Consider the following 19,338-nt stretch of genomic DNA (forward strand, 5'->3'; position numbering starts at 1 on the left):
AGTGCATTAATCCTAAGGCAGGGAGTCCTCCACACCTGCAGGAGATCGCCAAGTCCGGTGGATGGTAGGTGTAGATGACAACCTTCTTTTTCAACCTTGAGTTTGTCCAAAATACACAGAATTAATCCATGGAGATAAACCGTAAGGACTGGTTTCAAACTTTAACCCATTGCTATCACCAGTTATGGGCTTCCCAGACTCAAGTTCGATCCCTGGGTCAGGAAGATCCCCTGGAGGAGGGCATGGCAACCCACTCCAGTATTCTTGCCTGGATAATCTCATGGACAGAGAAACCTGGAAGGCTACAGTCCATAGGGTCGCAAAGAGTGGGATACAACTGAAACATCTTAGCATGCGTGCACACACTGGTGGCTCAGTGGTAAAGAATCTGCCTGCCAATATAGGAGACGCAGGTTCTATCCCTGGGTAGGGAAGAGCCCCTGAAGGGGGAAATGGCAACCCACTCCAGTATTCTTGCCTGGGAAATCCCATGGACAAAGGACCCTGGTGGGCTACAGTCCAAGGGGTCCCAAGAGAGTCAGACACAACGGAGTGACTAAACAACAAGCTGGTACTGATAGATTCAGTGTGAATTTGTCTTGCCCACCTATTAAGTAGAGGCCCTGTAAGAGGCCCTGAGGAATAAAGAGTGGGCTATATTGGGAGTGAGAGAGTACGTGTTTCAATCAGTGTGCACAGGACACAGGCCTGACGAAGAGGGTGCTGTGATCAAGGCCACACCACCGTTAGGAGGGAGCCCCAACTCCTGGGGAGGAGCCGGGCAGCCTGTCTTTCCCATGCCCCACCTCGGAGGCGCTGAGGCTTCGGCCTGAACACTGAGCACCCTGCCCACCCCGGACGTGGCACTGGCAGGGCACGGGCCCCCAGGGCCAGGCTTTCAGGCTGGGAACTGGGATAAAAGCAGCATTGGGAGCAGAAACATGACCTCTAGAATCTGAATCTTCTATGCACAGCCTCATCCTTAGCCTTGGGTAGCAGGACTCCCTTGCAATTATTTTTAAAAAACAAACAGGAAGCCAACTTTGACAAGCTTCACAACCCCTGGCTCCAAGAACTTTCTTCGAGACATTTTTGTTTGTTTGTTTTCTGCTGCACCTGAGGTTGGGCTTTTGTGGGAGTGAAGCACCGCTTCGGCTCTTCCTGTCATGTTTTCCAAAACAGAGAAGCAGAAATGAACGTCGTTGTCTCATCTGATTAAAGAGGTTCCAGGTGTTTCTTATATAAGTCAAGTTTCTGAGGACCCATGTGCCCTGGTCATAGCTTAGGGTTTGCTGCCAGACAACAGGCAACGAGAACACCGACCAGGCAGTCTCGAGAAGGTCGGGAGCATGCATCCATTGCGCACCTGCCATGCACCAGGCCTGCACCAGGCCCTGCACCAGGCCTGCACCAGGCCCTGCACCAGGCCCTGCACCAGGCCTTGCACCAGGCCCTGCACCAGGCCTGCACCAGGCCCTGCACCAGGCCCTGCACCAGGCCCTGCACCAGGCCCTGCGCCAGGCCTGCACCAGGCCTGCACCAGGCCTGCACCAGGCCCTGCACCAGGCCTGCACCAGGCCCTGCACACACACAGATCACACAGACTATCAGCTGCCGTTGTTCAGTCGCTCAGTCATGTCCGACTCTTTGTGACCCCATGGACTGCAGCACGCCAGGCTTCCCTGCCCTTCACCAACCCCCAGAGCCTACTCAAACTCATGGCCATTGAGTCAATGATGCCATCCAACCATCTCATCCTCTGTCGTCCCCTTCTCCTCCTGCCTCCAGTCTTTCCCAGCATCAGGGTCTTTCCCAATGAGTCAGTTCTTCACATCAGGTGGCCAGAGTATCAGTCCTTCCAATGAATATTCAGGGTTGACTTCCTTTAGGATTGACTGGTTTGATCTCCTTGCTGTTCAAGGGACTCTCAAGAGTCTTCTCCAGCACCACAGTTCAGAAGCATCAGTTCTTGGGAACATGTCCTTCACTGATGGTCCAACTCTCTCATCCGTACATGACTATTGAAAAAACCATAGCTTTGACTATGCAGACCTTTGTCGGCAAAGTGATGTCTCTGCTTTTTCAGCATATCAGTGATGAAGCTCAAATTCATTCACAGGCCTATGTGAGTTTTTCTGCAAAATCACAAGGCCTTCTCCTATGGGGCTATGGTTGCCTCACTTTTCTTATTTGACTGGTAGCTTTTAAACTTTGTTTTGTTAATCTCATCCTACCATAAAAAAAATACATCTTTTCTATTACAACCTGGACACACATATATATCTGTAGACCTAAAAGGAAAATGTCACCAGGTGCTATTTACCCTTAGTAAGTATGATGCACCCTGAAAATTTCTTTTCCAATTTTTAGTATTAGTTGTAACTTTTAAATCGATTTCACAAGTCTGTAGCAAGGAACAACCCACAGTCTGAAAAATGGTGTTAGTTACGAACTTCTCAAAAGTAGGCTCTTTCTTATCCTCTCTCTGTCCTCCCTTATCCTCCCACAGCATAGCCCAGAACAGGATTTGCACGTTGGTGTGCACCAGTGTACCAGTGTTTCAAGAACTTGGCATTTAATAAATATTAGTTTATTCAGTTCTAACAGCAGCTGTGTGAAGCAGGTACTACTATTAGCCTCATCTTACAGATGAGGACTGAGAGCTGCAGAGAAGGTTCGTGGTGGCTCTGGGTCTCAGCCATGGAAAGTTGGCGCCTAGGTTTGAACGCCAGCCAAGCTCATCTGGATCTGGCATGCTAATACACTGCGGTGTGTGCCACTTGTGTTAATACAAGATTCTCCCCTGGGAAATTTCTCTAGTGTTTTCCGGACTGTGCGTACATAGTGCAAGGGTCTACAGCAATCATTTGGAGACTTAATTGACAACGTTGTAAAGCAGGGTTTCTCCGCCTCTGCACTGTTGACGTTGTAGCCTGCATAGTTCCCTCCGGTAGGGGGCTGCCTCAGGCACTGCAGGCAGTTTAGCAGCATCCCTGGCCTCTACCCACAAGATGCTAGATGCCAGCAGCACCCACACATGTGTGTACACACACACACACACACACACACACACACACACACACACAGAGTTAAGACAGCCATAAATTCTCCAGACTTTGCCAAATGTCACCCGAGCACAAAATCACCCCCAGTTGAGAACCACTGCTCTAAAGGAACGAAAACTTTGGAACCGCTAAAGAACATTCTAAGTTTTGCTACTTGTAAATTCAGTCCCAAAGAATAGCAGAGGTAGGTTTCAGTCAGGGGTCTAGGAGGAGATGGGAGCATACTTCCTGCGTGGCTGTAACTGAAGGTTTAGTGAATGGTCCAGCTACAAAGAGGGGGGTGAGATTAAAGGAACCCAGAGCAATGATGAGGTCCCCAGGGAATAAACAGCGGAGCGGCCTTTACCACACTAGGGGAAGGGTCAGGGGAGGGGGAGCAGGAGCTGGAGACATTGAAGAGGGGCTGCCTGGCAGAACTGAGGAGGCTGACCACTGCCAACCTCCAGGGCAGGAGGGGGTGCTGGGGATCTGTAACCAGTGCAGGAGGGCACCCCAGGAGTCACTAACCAGATCCTGCCCTTCTCTCCATCACATTTGCTGTGCTTCCCACCTGCCAACCCAACAGGAAACCAGGAACAAGGGAACAGAGGGCCTGCCCTGGTCTGCTCTGTACCCTAGGCAGCTGGCCAGTTGGACTGGGAGGCTTCCTTGTTCTCTGGCTGTCCACAAAGGTCCAGCTCTGGGGCACAGGACAGGGCGGAGAAGAATGAGTCTAGGGAGTCATCTGCACGGGACCAGCTTCACCCGTGCTCGGCTTTATGGCCTTGGAATCTCAAGGGATGGAGGGCACTTCAGAGCCAGTAATTCCCAACTCCTGTTATCAGTGGAGGTTTTGTCCCAGAGAAACAGACAAGAAAATTAAAATAAATAAATGTTACTGAAGAATTGATGCTTTTGAACTGTGGTGTTGGAGAAGACTCTTGAGAGTCCCTTGGACTGCAAGGAGATCCAACCAGTCCATTCTAGAGGAGATCAGCCCTGGGTGTTCATTGGAAGGACTGATGCTAAAGCTGAAACTCCAATACTTTGGCCACCTCATGCGAAGAGTTGACTCATTGGAAAAGACTCCAATGCTGGGAGGGATTGGGGGCAGGAGGAGAAGGGGACAACAGAGGATGAGATGGCTGGATGGCATCACCGACTCGATGGACATGAGTTTGAGTGAACTCTGGGAGTTGGTGATAGACAAGGAGGCCTGGCGTGCTGCGATTCATGGGGTTGCAAAAGAGTCGGACACAACTGAGCGACTGAACTGAACTGAACCTACAACATAACACATTCCCTTCTTGTCAATCCTATCAGAATTTAGGGCTGTTCATGGCCGCACACAATTCTAACCAAAACCACGTGGTAGCAGAGGATCTGAGTTCTAGGCTGGTGCTGCCTGGAGCTGACTGTCGGAAGGTGGGCAGTCACATTTCATTTTTGAGAAATGTGTCCCTTGTGACATTACCGCATGATAGCACAGAAAGACCCACATGACCAGACCAGTCTCTGCTCTCAAAGAGAGCAGGTTAAAGAGAGGGGCAGACACGAGTCTGTCACTTCTGTGCCGTATGAGAAGAGCTATAATCGAGGCCTGATGAAAGGTTCTGGGAGTGAATAAAGGAGCAATTCATGTTGTTGGAGACACTTAAGGAAAGCCAGACTTCAGTATGAGTCTCAAAAAGAGGCCAGACAGACAATGGGAAAAAGCCTTCCAGGTAGAGCTCAAGCAAGACAACAGGAAGTGCTAAGTCTACGGAACCACAAATACCTCTGTGTGTCTATAGCGCAGGTCCACAAACTACAGCCTGCAGGCCAGGCTCAGCTCTCTGCTTGTTTTCATGTGGTCTTCAAGGTAAAAGTGGGTTTTACGCTTCTTTTTATTTTAATTTTTTTTTAAATCTGGCCATACCACGTGGCACACAGGATCTTAGTTCCCTGACCCGGCGATCAAACCCACACTCCCTGTATTGGAAGCATGGAGCATGTATTGGAAGCATATATTGGAACCACTGGACCACCAGGGGAATTCTCACATTTTTAAATAGTTGAAGAAAAAAATAAATAGTTGAAGAACATTTCATAACACATGAAAATTATATGAAATTCAAATTTTAGTGTCCATAAATGAAAGGTTATTGGAACTCAGCTACGCTCATTAATAGACAAATTTTCTATGACTGCTTGAGTGCTGCTGGAGTTGGATAGTTTGCAACTGAGATGAGGCATTTTACAGGAAACATTTGCTGACCTAGAGTGAAGTCTGCAGTCACGAGTGGTGATGGGCAGCTAGAGTTATGAGGCTGGAAAGTGAGGTAGGCAGTCACATCAGGTCATAAAAAGCTGCCATGAAGCTGGGCTCCATCCCAGAGTGGTGCTTGTGCTCACGCTCAGCGCTCAGTTATGTACAACTCTGTGCGACCCCATGGACTGTAGTCCGCCAGGCTCCTCCATCCATGGGATTCTCCAGGCAAGAATACTGGAATGGGTTGCCGTTTCCTTCTCCAGGGGATCTTCCAAGCCCAGGGATCAAACCCACTTCTCTTGCATCTCCTGCATTGGCAGGCAGATTCTTTACCTCTATGAGGGGAAGCCCCCCATAGTGGTGAGAGGTTAATCAGAAGTTTTAACAAGAGTGGAGACATGATCACATTTTCATTTTTGAAAAATCTTTGCTCTAGAATGAAAATAATGGGAGACAGATACGCATTTTTGGAGGATGAGAAGCTGACAAGGACTTACCTGGTGGTCCAATGGTGAAGACTCTGCACTCCCAACGCAGGGGAAACACGTTCAAACCCTGAAAGGGTAACTAAGATCCTGCATGCCTCATGGCATGGCCGAAAAAAATTTTTTTTAATGATGACAGTGAAGATCCAGAGTTTAGGCAGAAGCAGTAGGAGACGGAGAAGGGGAGATAGACCAGAAGAGCTCCTTCTGTGATCAGCCACCCTGGACTCAGTATGTGTCAGGCTTGGGAGTGAGAGGGGATGGGGGAAAGAAGATGAATGAGTCAGAGATGAATCTTAGGTTTTTAGCTTGAGTAAGTGAGTGAAATAAATGACAGTATTAACCAAGATGGTCCCTGGCAGAGGCAGATGGGGACGGAGCTTGCTTGGGATGCATTGATTCTGAGGTAGTGTGGGATGCCAGGGTTTGGGAGACTATCTGATGAACAGTTGTCTCTTCTGTCAACCTGTAGCTCAGAGAAGAAGGGTCTTGGCTAGAGAAAAAGATGTAAAAACTTTCAGGCAAAGTAGAGGCTGAGGTCACCAATCCCATCTTAAGGCATGAGTCCTCCCATGCATGTAACAGGAGAGAAGTGGGTCAAAAGAATGGGCTTTCCAAGTGGGTTCCTTGGAGACCATGGGGTTCTCCCAGCAGCTGTTTTGCAAATGGCTGAGCAGGTGGAATTTCCACCCCAACTTCACCTAGAGCAGTCCCTCTTTGATCTGTTTGTAGCAGGCATGTACCTAAGCAGGTTAGAATAAGTTCCTCTACCTAAAGTATTTGGCAAGCCCAAGAGTTGAGGTTCTATAAAATTCCTTCCTGTTCTGGAAAAGCACTGAGATTGTGTCTTCAAACCCTCTGTCTCCAGGTGAGGAATATTTCCAGTCCTTCTCATTGTTTCCTTGGGTGTTTTGGTTTTGGTTTTCTTTTTTTAAGCCTACAAGGAATGACAGTGAGAAGAGCCTCTCTTAAATGCCCACAGTGGCCACTGATCACAAGCGGTGAGGGGCTACCCTGGAGGGAAGGCGACCCCTTCACTGTTGCTTTCCTCATCTGAAGAGGGAATAGTCATTTTAACCCCACAAGGTGACTAGAAGTTAAAGGAGCTCCTGGTAAAATGCCTGACACTTGGCAGGCGCTCTTGAAATGGGAACTTGAAGCTTCCTACCCAATTCATCACCTTGACCCCTGTTCTATGGGAAACCCTCAAGCAGTGAGAGCGAGCTGGTGGCTCTGGCTGCTTTCACGTGTCCCCCTTGCTGTTGCTCTGACCCAATATCTCCCTGCAGCCAGATCCTAGCCTGGCCCCACAGTCCCTCCCACTGCTTCTCTCAAGTCCACCCTAGTGACTGCGAGATTGGAAGGTTTTCTGCTCTCTAGAAGTCCCGTGCTGAGTCTCAATTGTCTGCCCAAGAAACATTTCCATTAGAGAACAACTGGCATTTACTGAGATGCTGGAGGCTTTTTATGGTAAACAAGCTGAAGCTTCTGATTTTCACATACACACATTGAGTTTTTGCTTGTGACTGATCCACAGTCCCGGGCCAGTGCCTCCGGCACCCCGTGGTCCATGATCCGACGTATTTGCTCTATTCTTGTTGGTCCTCTGAACTGCTGCCAGACCCTTAGTGGCCTCATTTCCAAGTTTAGGCCTCTGGGGTCCTCAGCATGAATCTCAGGATCCCGGGGGCTGAGTACTCACAAAGCCAAGCTCCTGAGTTCAATCAATAGTGAGCCTAAACTGAAAAGTGAGTGTGAACACACATGCGACACCCCCTCACCTTACCAGGCTTCAAGTGTCACCCCTTCCTTTTTCCAGAAATGAATTCAAAGCAGAAATTCTGTTAACAGTGGGTCATTCATCCGCTCAGTCATCAGACTCTTTGGAAACCTTCTATGTGCCTGGCTCTGTGTCTGCCCCAGGATGCAGACATAGGAGCCCGTGCGCCAAACTGCTAGAACCAGATCTGATGGGGCCATGTAATAAGGGTTTCAGCAGAGGTCCAAGTGAAGCCTGGAGAGGGCACTGCCTTCTCCCTGAGACATAGAGACAGAGAGAAGATAACCTCTGAGCGAGATGGAGCCAGGACGAGAAGAGGAGAAAGGATGTTCCAGGGAGAAACAACAGCATCACAAAGGCAACTGAAAGCAATAACCCGTGGCCATAGTGATTCCCTGAAACATCCGTCTTCTGGTCATCTCCTCCAGCTGACTTCTGGGAAGTTACTCATGAAGATGGCTGCACAGCCCATTATTAATAGCCAAGCATTTATCTATTCTTTTTCAAGTTCTTTTCCCATTTATCTTATTCCAGGGTATTGAGCAGAGTTCCTTGTGCTACAAAATAGGGTTAGGGTTAGACACACGTGTGTGTAACAGTCACTTTGCTGTATACCTGAAACTAACATAACATTGTTAATTATACTCCAATATAAAATTAAAAATTTTTTTAAATAGCAAAGCACTCCCCTAGGAATTAGAACATGTCCCCTCTTACACTGTTATCCATAAACCATGGGCCACCCCTGATGCCGTCCCCCTTCTACTATGCCAGAGGTCTTCTCTACTTTAGGAGTTCCAGCAGCATGGTGAGTTTTGCGTGTTAACCAAGAAACTGAACCAGCAGCTCCCAACAGAGCACTACTTACAGTCTAAGTTGGGTTGATGATTCCTTTCCCACCATATTTTAAAAATCACCCAGCTTTGGAGGGAATCTGCAAAAATTTCTCAACTATCCATTATCCTTCAGCACCTGCATTCTTAGCAGTGGTCATTGCCAGAGTTCTGAGGGATCTTTTAATGATTTTGGTACGCTTTTTGCTCTTCATTTAGCTGGAGCAGTGAATCCAAGCCTGGAATGCACTGAAGCAAAGCACCCAGGTGATGCCTTTGTCAACAGCAGCTCTCGCAGCATTCAGAGCATCTGGGACTATTTTCATCCTCTTCCACGTCACTTGTTCCAGCAATCTTCGGCAGAGTTACTCCATCTGAAGTTTTGCCAGATGCTCACTTAGTTTTTCTTTTTCCTTGTCACTAATAGTAACATTCTAAATGCTCAGTGACTCTTTAAATATGTTTCTCAATTTGAATATTGCTACCCTTTCCTTGCAAGAATGTGGCATCACCTTTGGTCACAATAACCTCTCCACCTTTTCCTAGGTCATGAAGCAAAACATCTTAAAGACTGAGGGTTTGGCTTACTTTCCCAAACCCTGTACCGTCAGTAGCAGCAGCTTTGTTGGGTTCATTCTATGACACCAAACCTTGGAGCTTCGGTTCAGTTCAATTCAGTCACTCAGTCATGTCCAACTCTTTGTGACCCCATGGACTGCAGCACGCCAGGCTACCCTGCTGCAACTGCTGCTGCTAAGTCGCTTTAGTCGTGTCTGATTCTGTGAGACCCCACCAGGCTTCTCTATCCCTGGGATTCTCCAGGCAAGAACACTGGAGTGGGTTACCATTTCCTCTTCCAGTGCATGAAAGTGAAAAGTGAAAGTGAAGCCGCTCAATCGTGTCCAACTCTTAGCGACCCCCCTATCCATCACTAACTTCTGGAGCTTGCTCAAACTCATGTCCATTGAGTCAATGATACCATCCAGCCATCTCATCCTCTGTTTTCCCCCTGCCTTCAATCTTTCCCAGCATCAGGGTCTTTTCAAATGAGTCACTTCTTCGCATCGGGTGGCCAAAGTATTGGAGCTTCTGCTTCAGCATCAGTCCTTCCAATGAATATTTAGGATGAATTCCTTAAGATTGACTGGTTTAATCTCCTTGTTATCCAAAGGACTCACAAGAGTCTTCTTCAACACCACATTTCAAAAGCATCAGTTCTTCAGTGCTCAGCTTTCTTTATGGTCCAACTCTCACATCCATATATGGCTACTGGAAAAACCATAGCTTTGACTAGATGAATCTTTCTTTGTTGGCAAAGTAATGTCTCTGCTTTTTAAATGCTATCTATGTTGGTCGTAGCTTTTCTTCCAAGAAGCAAGTGGCTTTTAATTTCACAGCTGCAGTCACCATCTGCAGTGATTTTGGAGCTCAAGAAAATGAAGTCTGTCACTGTTTCCACTGTTTCCTCATCTGTTTGCCATGAAGTGATGAGACCGGATGCCATGATCTTCATTACTTAAAAATGGAAATCTGGTTCTCCCCTGGTGGTCCAGAGCTAAGACTCTACACTCTCAGTGCAGAGGGCCTGGGTTCGATCCCTGGTCAGGGAACTAGATCCCACATGCACCAAATAAGAGTTCGCTTGCATCTTCACCAAATTTTGTATCTTTGGCATTAATTGTGGTGAGATGAGCCAGTGTGCCAGACCCTGGCTTGGTCTAGCAAAGGACAGTGAGTACTGAAAGCATTTCTGCAGGGTACTGATGGCCAGCCCAGCATGGAGCTTGGGCTGTTATAACCCCAAAGTCAACTTTCATCCTATTTCAAATGAGTGTACGGAGAGCATTTTCAGTAATTACAACCAAAGACTCACTGGGCATTGGCAGTTTCCAAAGTGAACATGATGGACTGGACACTGGAAGCCACCAGTATCCTGGAATCCCCGTTTCTTAGCTTTTGATGTATTAGTCAAGGAAGGAGGTAGGTAATCTTAGTTCTTGCGCCTTCAATTCCTAATTCAGCATTCAGTGTTTTCCTGTCCTCTATTGTAAGCACACCCTTTGAACCTCTGTGGTTACAGCAGAAATTCTGTTGCTGGTCTCTGTCTCCATTCGTAGAAATTGTGGCAAATGGAGCAGTCTCTCCAGGGTTTATCACAGGTTTGGGCTGCTTCTTTAGCTCAACACTTACAGTGTCCACACGCAGCATCACACCTTTCCTGATTTCCACCGGATTAGCACCTTTGCTAATCTCAAAGCCTTCCATGGCAATCAAGCGTGCCAATGCACTCTCATTGGTATTGCCATCCCAGCTTCTTCATTTGTGTGTTGGCAGCATCCCGATCACATCTGATATAATAGTTTTATATCCTTTAAGTCAGTTGACCTGGCAACAGATACCTCATCTTTTGTTACTTCGAGGTGTCCCCAGCCCTGTTCTGTGATCATTCTTCTTCCCACTGTTCCTCATAGTAAGGATTTCCCCATCTGCTAGAAGGTCTACACCTTGAGGCATTAGGCCTTAGGCATCTTCACCAAATTTTGTATCTCTGGCATGAATCTCCGTGAGATGAAGAGCCAGTGTGCCAGACCCTGGCTTGGTCTAGCAAAGGACAGTGAGTACTGAAAGCATTTTTGCAGGGTGCTGGTGGCCAGGCAGCGAGGCAGGCCCTCCGTGAGGAGGGAGAGGTGGAACACAGCACGCACACCCAAGTTTCCAAAGTGGTGATCAAATTTCCATTAAAAAAAAAAAATTATGGCCTGTCAGCAGGCCACATTTTTTTAAATGTTTATTTATTTATTTATTTGGCTCTGCTGGGTCTTCGTTGCAGCACACAGGCGCTTTAAGCTGAAGCATGGGAACTCTTAGTTGTTGCATGTGGGATCTGGTTCCCTGACTAGGAATCAAAGCCAGGTCCCCTGCATTGACAGCGCAAAGTCTTAGCCAGTGGACCACCAGGGGAGTCTCAGATTCCCATCTTTAAGTAACCTTTTTGAAGATGGGCTAGAGACAGTGACTCAGTGAACAAAAACCAAGCAGAAAAGGGTGTGTTTAGGGCAGGAGTGGCGTAGAAGATAGAAGGCTACACATTGGAGAGATTTTCTGAGGTTGAATGGGCTGGATTTAGTGTGGATGAAGGGACGGGCCAGCCAGCAGGACAGCCAGGTGCTGGGGAAAGGCGAGTGGTCAGGTGAGTACAGGGGCTCCCTGTTGTTCAGGGAAGTCTGAATGCGCTGGAATGAGGAGCCGTATATTCCATGTACTTCTGGGTTCCTAGAGCCATGGTGGCAGATTAGGCCACCCTCCCCTGTCTCCTTCCCCAGCAGGTCCTTGTCTCCCCTAGTTCAGCCGATAACTGATGCCGCAGACTAGAGAGGCATTTGTATTGCCAGATTCTTCTAGCTAAATGTGTACCATGTGTCCCGCTAACCTTTACAACAGCGGGAAAAATGTCTAGTAATTAACCAGAATATAAAGGATGAATGGAGCAGCCTGGCAGTCTCCTGCAGTCATTATCATTCAGAGGAGACGAATGTACCTACCAAGATTTCCATCAACCAGTTAAAGCCAGCACTTTTCTCTTGGGAGTCCTGACTCTGTTCACAAACAGTACAAACACAGGTAGAAGTGTGAATTATATTTGTATGTGAATGTTTGCAGCCACGCATACTCAGGAGCACAGAGGTGTTCTCGTGGGTACACTGGTTGTAGACGGATATACATGGATGTGTGGCATGCACGTGTGCACTGGGGCTGTGCGTTCAAGTGTTGCTGGGACCAAGGAGCCGGCCCCAGGCTCACTTTCTCTCCCTTTCACCAATGATGACAGAATCCTCTTGAGACCAGTGCTTCAACGTAATGTCATAGGTGCTACGCTAGTGGGCGCTATAATGAATGAATGTTCGAACAAGACCAAATGCACCCCAGAAATTCTCCAGGTCCTTGCTGTTTTGCCTTTGGGTTCTGATTCGGTCTGTCAGCAGTGGAGACCTAGAGAGAAGGGCGCCCTTGTTCTCTTATCCTTCACACTAGGTCTGCCCTCGTCTGTCCAGCTAGCTCATTCAGTCAGCCACCACACACTTGGTCAGGCTGAGACAGATTAGCTGTCTATAATCCAGGGTGTACCTGCTTCCCTTGGCTTGTCCCAAAACTGTGACCCCACCATATGGAGGCGGTTTCTGGAGGCTAAGATCCCTGGTGACGTGGTCGAGTGGTATCCCCCAGCCAGGTCACTTTCCTGACCCATTCTTCAGTTCTGGCGATGGCTTGGGCCACCTGTAGGCGCCACCTCCCCAGAGGCTGGGCCAGGGCCAGCTGGGCCTGGACATACTTTCTCTGAGAGGTTGTATTGTTGGTGTGAGGAGCCTCTGCCTACAGAGCTGCGGCCCCTGCATTTCCCAAGCTTACGTGGGAGGCCCACCGACTGCGGGAGTGACCCAGACTCTCAGACCTGGCTCAGACGGGCAGAGGGCCCCAAAGTTTGTATAAGGAGCTCCCTCCAGCTTTTCAGATTCCTTCTTCACAGGTTCTTGCCATCGCTTTAACAAACTCCAACCTGTGGCGAGTAGCAAGACACGAGAGGAAGAGTGGAGTTAGTTCCTGGTGCAAGGTGTGATGGCGTCATCCAGTGACTATAAGCACTGATGTGTCAGTTAGACAGTCTTTCTTGGAGAGGACCAGTGGAGAGAATGGACATAGGTTGCTCTCTGGGGCCTGGAGGTGGGGAAGGGGCAGGATCCTCTTTCTCAAAGCAACCTGGGGAAGAGAGGAAGAGGGCTCCCCCGTTGACACCCCTCATGTCCACCGGCATCTCAAGGTCCCCCTTCAGCAGCTACAAGGAAAACTCAAGCAGTGTTTGCCCTGGGAAAGGCATCCCGGGGCTCTGGCTTCCTTCTGCTCCCCCTCCTCCAGTGGACACTAGAACCTGAAACTAGGGGCATGGGAGGACTGGCTTGCCTCCTCCTCCTTCACCAGATGCCCTGAGCCATCTCTGCAGACCTGCCCTCAGACGGGCTGCCCTTTGTCTTAAAGACCCCTCTGCCCACCCCTGCTCAGTACTGGGACCACTTCTTTTCTCCTGTGTGCGTGCATGCTAAGTCACTTCGTGTCCGACTCTTTGTGACCTCATGGACTGTAGCCCACCAGGCTCCTCTGTCCATGGGATTCTCCAGGCAAGAATACTGGAGTGGGTTGCCATGCCCTCCTCCAGGGTATTCCCTACCCAGGGATCAAACCTGCACCTCCTACATCTCCTGTGTTGGCAGGCAGGTTCTTTACCACTAGCGCCACCTGGGGAGCCCCTCCTATTTTCTTAGGGATGCTGAATCAGAGGACATTTTTCCCTTGCTGCACCGTTATTAGCTAGGCTTGAATAATGCATGTTTCCCTACTAATACGCTCTGTTTGATAATGGACCTACGTTAGTGTTCATTGGAAATTTTCCTGCTGGATACACATGGAGAGTAATGCACATTTATAAAAAGAATTTGAATGCATGTTGAGAAGTGGTGACTCCGTGGTAGTAACTGAATTTTATCAGGCATTCAGCTTAGACAGCAGCTAGCTGGGATACCAACCTCTGGGGAGCTTTTTAATATATGCAGAGCAGGGATGAGCAGGGGGGTGGGGGCTGCAGGGAGATGGACCGCTTTGCACACCACACTGCGGGCTTCAGTTCCTGTATTGCCATGTTATCTCAGGTGCAGAGTGAATCCCTGAGTCTCCAAGGGCTGAGCTGGGGAGGGGGCAGATGCTGAAAGAGGTTGACCATGCCCTTGGGATAACTTTGGGAACATGTCACACGAGAAGATGCTGAGGTCCCACCAAGAGCAAAGCTGCCTCCTGGCTATGTGACCCACAGTAAGGCACTTAAACCGCTGTGCACCCCAATTTTATTATTGACCCAGTATATATAATAACTACCGGTTAGGGTTGTTAAACATGTAAGGACCAAATGAAATGATTATTGAGGGCCCAGTATGGACAAGGCACTGTTCTAGGCATTGAGGACAAATGAACAAAACAGACAGAAATCTCTGCCTTCGTGGAGCTTACGTTGCAACGTAGAGTGACAAAAACCACTAAGAAAATGATATGTATGGCCGAAAGTTAGGGATAAAGTCCCTATCTTTAGGGAAGGGGATAGGGAGAGATGGGTTTGGAGGTATAGTTTTAAGTGAGTGGTCAAAGAAGGCCTCGAGGAGAAAGTAGTGTTTGCTTCAGAGGCTTCAAGGAGAAAAGGGAGCAAGTTATGAAGATATCTGGGGAAGAGCCTTCCAGGGAACTGGCAGGCTGGAGCGAGCAGCTGTTGTATTAATGGAACATCAGAGGGGCGCTTGCAGCCGGAGAAGAGTGATGGAGGTGGAAGATGGGGTCAGAGAGGTCTCAGATAGGGCCGATTAGTCCAGGCAGGCCCTTTAAAAGACTTTGGCTTTTACTGTAGAAGAGTTGGGTTGTCCCTGAAGAGTTTTGAGCAGAGATGTAATTTGGTCTGACTTCTGTTTTAACAAGATCCCCCTGGATCTCATGTTGAGACTAGATTAGACGGGGGCAAGCGTGGATGATGGAAGACCATGGCAACGAGAGGAAAAGTCTCAGAGATCTGAACCGGGGAGATAGATATGCAGACTGCATTGGGGATGTATTTGGAAGTTTGCTGATAGATCATGTATGGGTGCAAGAGAAAGAGAGAGGTCAGTGATAGTGATTTAAGTTCTAAGGTCCTCAGTCCAGGGCCTGGTATGTAGGAAGTGACAGTCACAGTTGTTACCACTGCTGGTACCAGTCAGAGCAGAGCTGAGCTGTCTGGTGGGGGTTGTCTGGGATTCAGCAGAAAACCAAGCCATATAATCAGAGACAGGATGAAGCCCTGGGTAACCAGTAGAATGCCTTGGGTCCACAGGGATACTGAGACCCAAAGGAGATTGATGGATTCAGAGGAATGACCTTTGAAATTGTGGAGTTCTGGCTCTGGGGCTATTTGTGTGCTATTTGGCCAAGTCCTGATGAGCTATGGACTGGACTCAGTATTTGATCAAAACCAATTCAATCCATCAGGCCACCACCTGTGCCAGAAACCATCCAGTGACCTCCCAGGCTCAGCTGCTCCTGCCCACAAGGTTGGCTGCTATGGGCTGGGCTTGGCCAGGCAGACTGGCTCTGCTCCTCATGTTCTCATGCGCCTGGGCCAGCCACGCTTCCTCCCAGTGGTGGCTGAGATTCAAGCCGGCATGCCTAATCTGTCAGGCACCCGACAAGTCTTTGCACATGTCAAGGCCTCCATAATGACCAAACCCAAAGTCACGGGATGGTGAAACACACTCCACCTCTTTAGCAGGAAGGACTACCGTCACATTGCAGTGGGTGTGGATACAGCGAGGGTGACAACTTGGGGACCTAATCCAATGTAACACCTGGCCAGGGCTGGTTCAGAAATTGGTCAGACTGGATCAGGTGAACAGAGCTACAGAGGGCAGGCTGCAGGGCTTCCCATGTCGCTCACTACCAGTTTGCAGGTAGATCACCCTGGCTGCCTCCAGGGTGCTATAAAGTGCCAGCCTCTATAGCACCTCTTCCTCCATGTTTGAGACCCTGCTGCACTTGAACCCTACCCTTGGCATATCTCTGCACATAGAGGCTTCTGACTGTGACCCATCATGGAATGTCCCAAGCTAAGAGAGGGACCATTCTAGAGGGACCTATCCCCAGTCCCAGACGAAAACTTAACCTGATTTTTCTTTCGTTCACCTCTTTTCTAGTCAAGAAGCAAATTGAGTTGAAGTCTCGAGGCGTGAAGCTGATGCCCAGCAAAGACAACAGCCAGAAGACATCTGTGTGTAAGTGTCCGCCTTGCTGAGCCTCTTGCTTGAGGTCAGACCCGCCGGCGCTGCGACCGCGGGGAAGCCAGATGCTGCTGCAACCGGTGTCCTTTGAGCCCCGCTGCCCGCGGCCCGGGTCTGCGCATGCGCACACTGACCTCATGGCCAGTGAGCAGCCCCGGGGCCTGCCCTTTGTCTTCTCGAGTTCCTCCTTCACATCCCCTCCCGCCTCTTCTTTCTCCCTCACTTCCCATTCTAACTACAGTCCAGGGAGTCATTACTGCTACATTTCTTTCTTTATTTTTCCTTTTGAATCACTTCCACCTGCTAAAACAATCCTTTTTCTGGCTCCTCGTCTAGGAGTCAGTGAATGCCAGCTGGGATACTGGAGGCTTCAGGGCCCTGATTCCAGCTCCCAAGGCAAGATTGGAAAGGGGAGAGAGGGGAATTCCTAGAACCTTCCACCATGGTCTATGGACCTGGCTGGCAAAGCGTGGACTAGAGGGTGGGGGTTTGGCGTCTTGAGCCGATGGGGCGGTGCTGGGGGGGGCTCTCTGCTTAAACACCGGGTGGATTCTGTCCTTGAGCACATGTTCCTGCCGTTGGTGTTTGAAAGATCAAAAGGGTGATGTCCAATGCTGGGGAATGGTCTGGAATGTCGTCACCCCAGAAGAACCTGATCAGAGCCTGTGCTAAGGGGGCTTTTGATCTAGAGCATAGGAAGGTTTTCTGGAAGATTCTGGGCCACTCCAGGAGGCTGGACTTGAAAGCAGAGCAGATTTTTCCAAGAAACACTCCTTTCTCATTCTGGAAGTAGAGATGAGGAGCCTCCCTTGCGCCTCGGAGCCTGGCCTTCTGGTCTACCTCCTCCCTCCCTTTGCCTATTTGTTTCATGCCTTTCTCTCTCTCCCTCACTTTCCACCTCCACTGTCCTCCTTCCTTCCACCTTCCTCTCCCTTCACCCAGTCTGCTTTCCCCTCTCTTTCTCTCTACTCTGCCTCCTGCTGAACCCCTCCATTTCTCTTTCACCTCCACATGCTCACTTTTCCCATGATGCTAGAAGTACTTGCTGGAGAGAGGCAAAGAGCGGGCGTGGGTGGTTCCAGAGCACCGTGCTTTGGCGGCAGGGAGCAGGGGAAGAGGCAGTTTGGTCCCAATGTCCTGACGACACCGAGCCTGACTGTGACTTTTCTCTAGTCTTTCCAGTCCTCCAATTGGAGATGGGCACCGCTCCTCACCCCTGGATATGAGTATGTCTGGTCAGCCTGCCACAAGGGGACTGGGTGGCAGAGGGCAGCTGGGAGGCCCTGCTTCTGCATTTGACTAGGGGCCTGAGGGGTGGAGCAGAGGGTCAGGTCAAGAGTTGGCAGAGAAGACGCGAGACACAGGCTGGGCCTGCATAAGCTCTTTCTGCAGCCACAGAGGACCAGAGGAACCAAGGCAGGCCTTGAGTCCACAGGCAAACTTTAAGGAAATTGATTTGGGGAGCAAGTTTTTATCCCGATTGTATCCTTGGGTAACTGTGTTACCCCAGGTACTAAACTAGTGCCTTGGTTTCCACATCTGTAAAATGGGGCGGCAAAACTTTACCCTCTTTCCCCCTAAGGATGGTGTTAGATCTGAGATGGGCGTTCCTGACCCAGGACTTTAAGAGGTCTATGAACTCGCAAGGAAATCACATATGATGTTGTGGGTGCATTTGGGGATGGCAGGAAAGGGTCTGTGGTTTTCATTAGTTCTCAGAGGAGCCCAAAACTCCCTCCAAAAGATGAAGAAATCCTATTTTAATAAAATAATGCAAAAGCTCTTTTAAAAAATTACCATTCTCAACAAAGTACTGCTTTCCTTTCTGAGATTCTCACAGAGGGGGATGGGTGTGTGGCTTGAGCTGCCATGATCAGGTCCCCGAGTGTGTGCAGAGCCCTGGCCCTTTGTGTTCTGCCCAGATTCCCTGTGGACGGATGTTCTGAACTTCAGGGGAGGCGTAGGCCACACCTACATCTCCTAGCTCCTACTTACTGCCTTCATCGGAGAGTCTGTGGGCACCCTGAACCCCGGCCGCCGGTTCTCACCACCACGCATCTGCGCCTTCCTTCCCTTTTGGTGGGAGGCATTGTCTTTCTGAGTGTGTTGTGGCTTCTTCCTCGTCATAGAGACTGGGGCACAGACCACCTTCCCATCTTCTCTCTCTGTAGCCAACAACAAATTCATGCTACAAGCACTAGGGGCTGGTTTTCAGCAGGCGGGGGAGGCTGAAACTTAGGAAAGAGGGGGCAAGTTTTTGCCTCTGTAATTTGGACAGTAAACTGGTGGCTGGGATTTGGGTTTGCTTGTTTCTGGGGAGCCTTGAAGGCTCACGTAGGGATGCTGTCACCTGCTCAGTCCTCCCAGAAAGAGAGAGAGCACTGGTTGGGGGGGAGGGTGCAGTGGGAAGGAGGGGCCTGATCACAGCTGGGCTCACAACTTCCCACATGGCACCTGAGCCTTATTTCGGGCTGGCTGATTAAAGGGGTTGCAGTGGGGTTTCCTTCACATGTCAGGGGTTGTGGTGTGGTGGGTGGGTTTCACCGTGACCTCGGCTCTACCATCCAGCCACATCCTCATCTGTCAGCCTCAGCTCTGCTCGCTGAGTGGTGTCAGTACTGAACGAGAGGGCGAGAGGAGGCAAGAACCTGTAGTGCGTTTGGAATGTGCTGGAAGGTAGAGTGTGGTTCCTAGGCAGCAGGGACTTTGGGAGGAGAGTGACTGGTGTGCAGGGTGGAGGAGACAGGGCCTAAAGAATGTGGGCACTTAGCTCAGAAGCCCTCAGGAGGGATGGATCAGTGGTGAGGCCAGCTTGCCAGCAGATGAACCAGCAAGTACCGCTCAGGGCTCCCCTCTCTCTCCTGCCCCCTGGGGATCCAAGATCCTTTCTCTTGCCTTTCTCCTAATTGCAAAACAGGAGACTCCAGGAGGCAGGGGCTTGCTCAGCTTTTGGAGATGACACTTCCATGGTATCAGCCCAGGCTGAAGGGTCCTGGTCCGAGGGGATGGTGATGCAGCTCAGCTGAGGATGTAAAAGCTTTGGAAGTAGAGGTTTGGTGGGGAACGGGATGGGAGCAGGGGACAAGCGTCCAGGGGGAGTGACT

At 49.6% G+C, this 19,338-nt stretch overlaps 1 protein-coding gene across 1 annotated transcript in view; it reads left to right on the forward strand.

Moving 5' to 3' along the window:
* The window catches only part of CSMD2 (CUB and Sushi multiple domains 2), a 678,376-nt gene that overhangs the window by 344,290 nt on the left and 314,748 nt on the right, over positions 1–19,338 (forward strand). Inside the window, exon 7 of the mRNA XM_052636874.1 lies at positions 16,151–16,228. Coding sequence (XP_052492834.1) covers positions 16,151–16,228 — 78 coding nt within the window. The remainder of the gene's footprint in view (positions 1–16,150; positions 16,229–19,338) is intronic.

This window comes from Budorcas taxicolor, chromosome 3 (assembly GCF_023091745.1).
Source record: "Budorcas taxicolor isolate Tak-1 chromosome 3, Takin1.1, whole genome shotgun sequence".
Classification (NCBI taxonomy): domain Eukaryota; kingdom Metazoa; phylum Chordata; class Mammalia; order Artiodactyla; family Bovidae; genus Budorcas; species Budorcas taxicolor.